General features: G+C 41.2%; 2 protein-coding genes across 3 annotated transcripts in view; one reads left to right on the plus strand and one right to left on the minus strand.

Annotated features, from left to right (window-relative positions):
* The window catches only part of chdh (choline dehydrogenase), an 8,808-nt gene extending 1,373 nt beyond the window's left edge, over positions 1-7,435 (minus strand). The window contains exons 1-8 of one of the 2 annotated variants that reach the window (XM_032521565.1): positions 7,365-7,435; positions 5,414-5,861; positions 4,681-4,911; positions 3,659-3,825; positions 3,421-3,572; positions 3,166-3,295; positions 2,723-2,857; positions 553-695 (exon numbers count right to left, since the gene is read on the minus strand). In XM_032521565.1, coding sequence (XP_032377456.1) covers positions 553-695; positions 2,723-2,857; positions 3,166-3,295; positions 3,421-3,572; positions 3,659-3,825; positions 4,681-4,911; positions 5,414-5,832 — 1,377 coding nt within the window. In that variant the 5' untranslated portion in view covers positions 5,833-5,861; positions 7,365-7,435. The other variant, XM_032521566.1, reaches the window with a different exon arrangement.
* Positions 7,436-7,441: 6 nt separating this feature from the next.
* il17rb (interleukin 17 receptor B) overlaps positions 7,442-8,010 on the plus strand; it is a 39,892-nt gene continuing 39,323 nt past the window's right edge. Inside the window, exons 1-2 of the mRNA XM_032521569.1 lie at positions 7,442-7,654; positions 7,747-7,771. Coding sequence (XP_032377460.1) covers positions 7,592-7,654; positions 7,747-7,771 — 88 coding nt within the window. The 5' untranslated portion in view covers positions 7,442-7,591. The remainder of the gene's footprint in view (positions 7,655-7,746; positions 7,772-8,010) is intronic.

Below are 8,010 nucleotides of genomic sequence, written 5' to 3' on the forward strand. Positions count from 1 at the left end.
TGTTTTGTATCCAAACTTCAAAGCCATACTGTACTGTTAGACTTTCTTCCCTCCACTGACGGTGAGAAGATCCCTTCCTAACACAACTTCATTAAGACAAAACTAAACCAACATATATTTGTAACCTTTTTTTTGCAATGAAACATATTCCCTGAAAATTGACTGCATGTTTTTTTTCTGCTAAATGACAAATGAAAGGTGTTGTAAGTAAAGCATCCGCTGTGTTTTTGATGATGCCTCCATTCAGTTAATACTTTCTAAACAACAGGCCTATTGTTTTGTTCAGTTCCACAGATGTTAACCATCACGCCGTTTCCTGTTATCGCATTCGGCATGCATGGTTCTATCTTTGTGGGGACCTGTCATTGACATCATGCATTCCCTAGCCCCTTACCCTAACCTTAACCTTAACCATTGCAACTAAATGCCTAACCTTAACCTTTACCCTAACCTAACCTAATTCTAACCCTCAAACAGCCCTTTAAAAGTTGTGGGGTCCAGCATTTTTGCCCCACAATTATACCACACACGCACGAACACACATGCACAAACCTGATATGCCTCGACCTTGGAGGCAACCCGTCCGTGGTCGATGACCTGTGAGGGCAGGAAGTGAAACTGGATATCGGGGTGTGCGATGTGTGGCCGACTGCGGATGAACCCTCCACTCTCCATGTGGGCTGTTGCTCCGTAACCTAGGGGACAGTTGTCATGGTAATTGAAATGGTGGGACACAGTGTCAGACAAGCAGCGTTGGTCTTTTCCAACTCAGATACTTCACATACTTCAGATAGAGATAGTTCATATGCACACTCTGATTGTGTAATGGTGGTTTGTATTGGCAGACTGTGTTGTGATATTTCTGCCTTGTCTTTTCTGCCAGGGGTGTGATCTATAAAGTTTGTGTCTGTGTTAGTGAAAGTATCCTGGTGCTTCTCATTGTACCAACACAAACCTACAGAACAAACAGAAACACTCATCTCTATGGTATGTTTTGTATCCAAACTTCAAAGCCATATTTTAATGTTAGACTTTCTTCCCTCCATACTGACGGTGAGAAGATCCCTTCCTAACACAACTTCAATAAAAAGAGAAAACTAAACCAACATATATTTTTAACCTTATTTGTGCAATAAATGCCCTTCTGCTGCATTAGGAGCAACCACACAGAGAAATCAGTTTCTTCCAAAACATATTCCCTAAAAACTCTGACTGCGTTTTTTTCTGCTAAATGACAAATGAAAAGTGTTGTCAGTAAAGCATCCGCTGTGTTTTTGATTATGCCTCCATTCAGTTAATACTTTCTAAACAACAGGCCTATTGTTTCGTTCAGTTCTACAGGTGTTACCCATTATGCCGTTTTCTGTTATCGCATTTGCCATGCATGTTTCCCGCACACATTAACTCACAAAATAAACAAGCCCATTCTTCAAAAAAAAAGAACCCAAAGCCTTTAGTAGAGCTTCAACAGAATTCTACTGTACATACAATACCTCCTACCTCGCGAGTTTAGTTCTCTAGAAAACAGCTAAACATAATGTCACTGCACTGCTTCTCTGGAAATATCTAGGAACCTAAGTGAATACATCACTTTGTGCCTTGGAATTTTTTGTGACCCACAGTTGATAAATAAACAGCCAACACGCACACCCATACACACACACAGACGCCCCACAGGTATACTTCTCTAGAAAAAGAGCTGTCTGGCCGCCATTGATACCCCACCTCACACAACGGCAGCATTTCCTGCCATGACCACCTGTACCAAGCTCACCCAGCAGCCCCCAGACTGTATTCTGTGCCAGTTAACATAATATTTCACTACATGATTTGTCAGTCCTAATTAAGAAAACGCTTTAAAATAAAACCTGTGGTGGAATTTCCGGAAACACCACGTTGTGTTATGATGACGACTAAAAGGAAGGTTTAGACAACATCAGGTCTTTCATAGGTAACAGGTCAGGGGACGAGAATATCCGGCCAGTCTCTAATAACCAAACCTGTACATGTATAATTATGGTTGTGTCTTTACAGATTCAGGGAATATGGGACGCTGCATGATTAGGGAATGTTTTGTCTTGGGACTGTCTCCTTTTGGAAGTTGGTGGGGCAGCCACACTTTAGCATACTTTCAAACATCTGTATTTAGGCAACTGCAATATCTAAGGTTACCTTAAAAGTTCAGCTAAACATAACACCTTCAGCGTGAGTTTAAATTCAAATTCAGGAGGACAGAAACTTCAGAGAGTTGGGATAGCACTGCACAATAACACACCGGGGTTAAACTGTACTGCCTGCTTAATTGTTCATTAAATGCTCCGGTGTAAGTCATAAGTCACCTGAACCTTATTCAAGTATGTGAAATAAGTTGTGCAGCTCTTGAGTTTTTCCTTAACAACCCCCATGATTGCTGTTGTGATATAAACAACGGCCTCTCTACCCCGTATCTGCCAGCCCGCAGCCTTTGAAAAGAACCAATGCTGCAGGCGGCAAACCGTTAACCCCCGGGCCACACAGCCTGCATGAGCAGTGTGCAGCGACTACATCACTGAAACTGCTGGGACTCGCACATGTGCAGTCCACACTGACAGTGTTGCTGCCGTGGTGCTGCTGAAGTGCTGCTTACCTTTCTACATTGAGTTTGCCTTTGGTAATCGCAATGCAAAATAGAAATTCACTAGTTTTGTACAACATTTGGGAGAATGTTGTGTGTTTTGGTTACCAGTAAACAGAGTGAGCCACTCAAGGCCTATCTTAACCATTTGGAAAGGTTTCTGGGCCTTGTACAGGGTGATAGGCTGAGTGCACTGCTGCTGGACGTACAGCTCCAAGTGATCCTGCAGGTTACTGCCAACACCTGAGAAACAATAGAGACAAGAGAGGAAGGCAACGAGAGAGAGGCATTATTACCAGTCATTATAATACAATGCACTCCAGGCCTGGTCTGTTTGTAAGCATGGAACAGGTGGACATGAATCACTCTTTTAGTCTGTGTTTGATGTGTTTAATATTGCTATGTGCTCATATTACAAAAAAAAACTGGGAAAACTCTATTAAACATGCATTTTTTATTTTCAAAAGCTATATAATTTTTTTCCACATTTCAGTTTGATGAAGTTAGGCATTTTAAATGCTTACGTAGTTAAAACAGTGTACAAAATGTACCTGGTAGGTGCTGAACTACAGGGATGCCAAGTTGTTTCAGGTCATCGGCGTTCCCCACCCCAGACAGCATGAGAAGCTGAGGGGAGTTAATGGCTCCTCCACTTAATATCACTTCTTTATCAGCAAATGCCTGAAGAGCGACCAGTATAAACAAATGAGTGAATCCTTGAACAAAAGTCTACATCCACATTTGCAGCTATGTGATCAGGCACAGTAGGGCTTTTAAATAAACGCTTACATCAGCGTGCATCTTACCCTTTTCTTTTGTCCTTTTTGTGTGTATTCCACACCCACGGCGCGGTTGCCATCAAACAGGATCTTGGTGGTCAAGCAGTGCACCTCTGTCTTCAGGTTGGGTCGACCCAGGACAGGTCTGAGGTAGGCACTCGCTGTGCTCCACCTCTTTCCTGGACAGATTTGGGCAATGAGATGTAGACTATACTAAAATAGGTATCAATGCGTATTGGTTATAGAAGTTCCTTTTTCTTTTAACCTTTAAAAATAGTCATGTCCATCCAGCCCAAGCCCTCCTGTTGGTGTCCATTCATGTCATCAGTGAAGGGGTATCCTGCCTGCTGCCCCGCCTCAATGAAAGCTCTGTGAAGGGGATGGTTGGTCTTCCCTCTGGACACATGAAGAGGTCCGCTGCCTCCCCGGTACCTAAGTTACACACAAGAAACACAAACTGAACGAGTCCTAAAGATGAGAGCAGTTCCATTTCAAAATGTTGACAATCTATCTATTGGAATTGTGTATAGGCATTCAATGATCTTTATTACTACAATATTGAAAACATACCAGCAGTACTACCTTTTGTAGAAAGCTGTGTACACGTAGTTATGAGATAACTCTAAACATTTAAAAACCCCAGCATCCATCAGGCTTGGCATGGACATTATGTTGAGTATGTTGAGTTATGATTATGTGTTTTCCTTTGTGCTTTTAAGATTTGGTTATGTAGTACTCAGTAGAAGCATTATGTTAATCTATCACTGCAGGATCCGTTTCCTGTGGTTGGCAGGGGATGATAATTCCAGTCTCTGAGAAATTACACAACAGTCTTTCACCATAACACAGAGACACACATCACATCCACCTCTGATATCTACTTCACAGAATGTCACATTTGTTTTCAGACCACACAAGTCTTTATCATTCTCGTAAACATGCAGGTTGATAACTGACGTGCCATCTACCTTGTTCATTTGCATGTTTACCAGTTTCTTGTGCTGAAATTAGATTGGTGACGCACTGCATTTAACCTTTGATGCTCATGGCTAGGCAAATGCGAGAGCTTCACTGTGCCACTGCACATTTATAATATATTACATTTACCACCCAGGACTCCTCCTAAAGTCTGGTGAGTCTGCGGGACTGAGGCACTAGCACTGCCAGAGTTAGGGTTCCCCTCAAACTTGGTCCATCCATGCATATTAAAATGATTTAATAACAGGTCAAATGGATACTCCAATGGCCTTCAGATAAAAAAACAAGTCTTATATTCTTGTTAGGTACCTGTTTTCTCCCAGCTCATGACACTGAGCTTTCCTAAAGTAAGGCAAACAGTGTTCATAATCCCAGCCCTCTGCCCCCTCTGTCTGCCAGCGGTTGTAGTCTTCAGCGTGTCCACGAATGTACACCATGGCGTTGAGTGAAGAGGACCCGCCCCAGACACGGCCCCTCGGCCAGTACATTACCCGGTTGTTTAAGTGGGCCTGAGGTAAAGTGTGGTAGTACCAGTTATACCTGATGAGAGAAGAAAATGAAAAAAAATACAGCATGGCATCAAAATGGACCCAATATCTGTCTGCTTATCATTATTATATTGAGACTGATTGCTGAGTGCCTGACAAATAAATTGCACCGAGGTGATACATAGATAATTTGTTTAAATTACTAATATCTATGTTTCATTTGTTGCAGCTTCAATAGCCTAAAATAGCATAAAATCATATTTGACTTTGTGTGCATTTCTAGAAGTAATGATTCATTTAACAACAGAACAGATTTCCTTCTTTCATATTTACAAAACCTGTAAGTGAGTAAACTGTGTGATAGCATTTTACAGTGGAGTTTTAGAGTGGAGTGTTGGTAAAAAAGTCACATCATTTGTTCAATTGTACACGTCATCTGTATTTGTGTGAAGTTATATATAGGTTTGCACACACTTGGAAACAGTGTGTGTAGAATGGCAAGAGAAATCCATCAGCACCAAGACATTTCAAGTGAAATTATTTAGCTACTGTACTTGTCATCACAGAGGTTGTAGGTCAGCGCAGCTGGCATGTGGATCTTCCATGAGAGTCGCAAGCTGCCTAACACCAAGTCCTTAGGCCCAGCTTCCAGCTGCAGCACAGACTCATGGGTATCCTCACTGAGACGGTTAGCAAGGACGCAGCCCGCTGACCCTGCCCCAACAATGATATAACTGTAGGACGGTGTTTTCTGATTGGCTGTAGTTGATGATGAAGCATTCAAATGAGCAGCTGTGGCACTAAAGCATCTGTAATGGTTTGAGGATGCACAGGAGAAGGACTGGCCCATGTTTCTGGTCCTGGGGTCAAATTCTAGCAAACCGTTAAACAAGCACCTGCCATTCCTTGTAAATCTCCCTTGAGTCACAACTCGTCGGGCTCCAGTTTGGCCTAAAGTAGCCAAAAACAACATCCTGGTTCTGGGAGGGTTTTCTTCATTCACTGTAAATCACAACAACACACATTAAAGGACGCACTTGAGAGGGGAAGCTGGAACTGGCATTCAAACTAGTATGACAGTGTTGAATTAACTTAAATAATTACAAATCTACTTTGGGGCTGTCAACATATTTAATGAAAAGGTAAAACACTGGTTGAAACCAAACTAGCGATCACTGATCTCTGACCATGTACGTGTGCAGGCATTCATGCACATGGACACGTACACACAGATAGGAAAAGATACACTATATATAAACATATATAGCCTACTCATAAAGACTATATGCATGCATGCACACGGACACACCCATTAAATTATGCACATGTATACACATTACCAGGAATGAGGAAAATACACACACATACACCATACATGTAAAACGATTGTAATGGGATGTAAATATTGTAATTTATATGATCATGCCATATATGAGACTGTCACTTTTTATCATGTGTTGAATTTAACTAATGTGTTATAACCTTGCCATGGCTAGAAAAACTATATGCAACGCATCTCTTTTTGTAACCTGTAAAAATGCCTTTGGCATAAACTAATAAAAAGTATAAACAGGTCCAAAAGTAACACTCCTCTGTGTGCTATCCTGCTAAGTGTGCAGACTGTGGGTTGCAGAGAGAATTTTAATTGATATTGTATTTTATTACTTCAGCCACACCTTGTCCTTCTCATAGACCTAATTCAGTCTCACCAGCAGTTTAATGAACAACTAGAAATACCTGACCTGGAGGCCCGGTTATTTATTATTTGGTCTCACCCAAGGGAAATGTGGTCATTTTGTGCAGAGGAACAACAGGAACCTTTGTCTGCGTGTGTGAGGTCTACTCCGTAAAAACTGTTACAGAGCAAAGGCAGCAATCAAGCAGATCAATCTGATCCTGACTGTAAATGTTTTATTAAAAGGACAAACGTGCATTTAGGCTCATTCAGAAAAAAAGGCAGCCACGTATCAGGACTGTCACAGCAATAAAGCAGCCAATGACAAGATTAACTCCTAAAGCCTGTTATGTCGGCAAATGCCTTCTAATGAACGGAGACACCACACATGTTGAACACATTTACGCATGATGTCTCCAACTTTCACTAACGTAGGGCTGTAGTCTGAATTGAATGTTGACGGTGAAAGGCCAATTTCGCAACGGTTAGCTTATCAGTGTTACAGTCTGGAGTCTAACTAGCTAACTGCTACCGAGCTACATTTTAGACACATTACTGCTTGATAAATCACATTCCAAAGGCTTTCAACAGTTTTTACCTGTTTAAAGATAAAGTTGACATCGCTGTTGAGGCTTTTTTAGGGCTTTACCGTTAGGTTTGTATTGACTGACCATTTACATCGTGGTTTACAGCAGTGCAAGGAAATAACTGCATAAAAGTTAATTTACTTTACAATCTTCGTTTAATTTTAAACCGAGAAGAGGCCGTAGTAGTTTAACGCCAACACAGACGAGAGCAACTCAATTTGCATTAGAAAAAGAAGAGCTTACCTTTCTATCCTTTCCGTTGAAAGTAATAAAGTAGCGGAGACAGTTGTGGGCGGGGCTTAGGGGGCAGAACAAAACCAGCGTGTCACTGGCCGTACGTTCAACAAGTAAACAGGTTACCAGACAGACGCCGTGGATTGTTGAAGTGTACGTAGCTATCCTTTATTTTTCTATTTATTTTAGTTATTCAAGTTATACTTTTTTTCATTAAGGTCCAACAGCTGCTGAGGATGCTGGGAGTCTCGCTGTTTTTTTTCTACCATGTCATGGCCCAGGGGACATCTGATGAAATTGTAAGCTATCAACTTTGGCGACTGAGCCATCAATTGTTTTCTGTTCAAATTAAACGGGATTTCAATAATCTATTTCTGGCATTTCTTTGCAGAGAGTGAAATGTTCTAAATATCATGGTAAGAGGAAAACTCTCAGTTCTAATAGTAGAGTAGCCTAATATCATGATAGTTTTATCCAAAACAGTGTTTTAAGCTTTTTTGTAGGAGAGCCGGTGGCACGAATGAAACAGCATGCAGGGACGAATGAAACATACAGTTTAAGCCATATGAACTTCCAAAAACTTTAATATTTTACTGTATATCATGGATGGTACTTCAAAAAGGTGTTTTATTATAGATAGATTGTTGCAGGACTA

This window comes from Etheostoma spectabile, chromosome 7, assembly GCF_008692095.1.
Source record: "Etheostoma spectabile isolate EspeVRDwgs_2016 chromosome 7, UIUC_Espe_1.0, whole genome shotgun sequence".
Taxonomy (NCBI): Eukaryota; Metazoa; Chordata; class Actinopteri; order Perciformes; family Percidae; genus Etheostoma; species Etheostoma spectabile.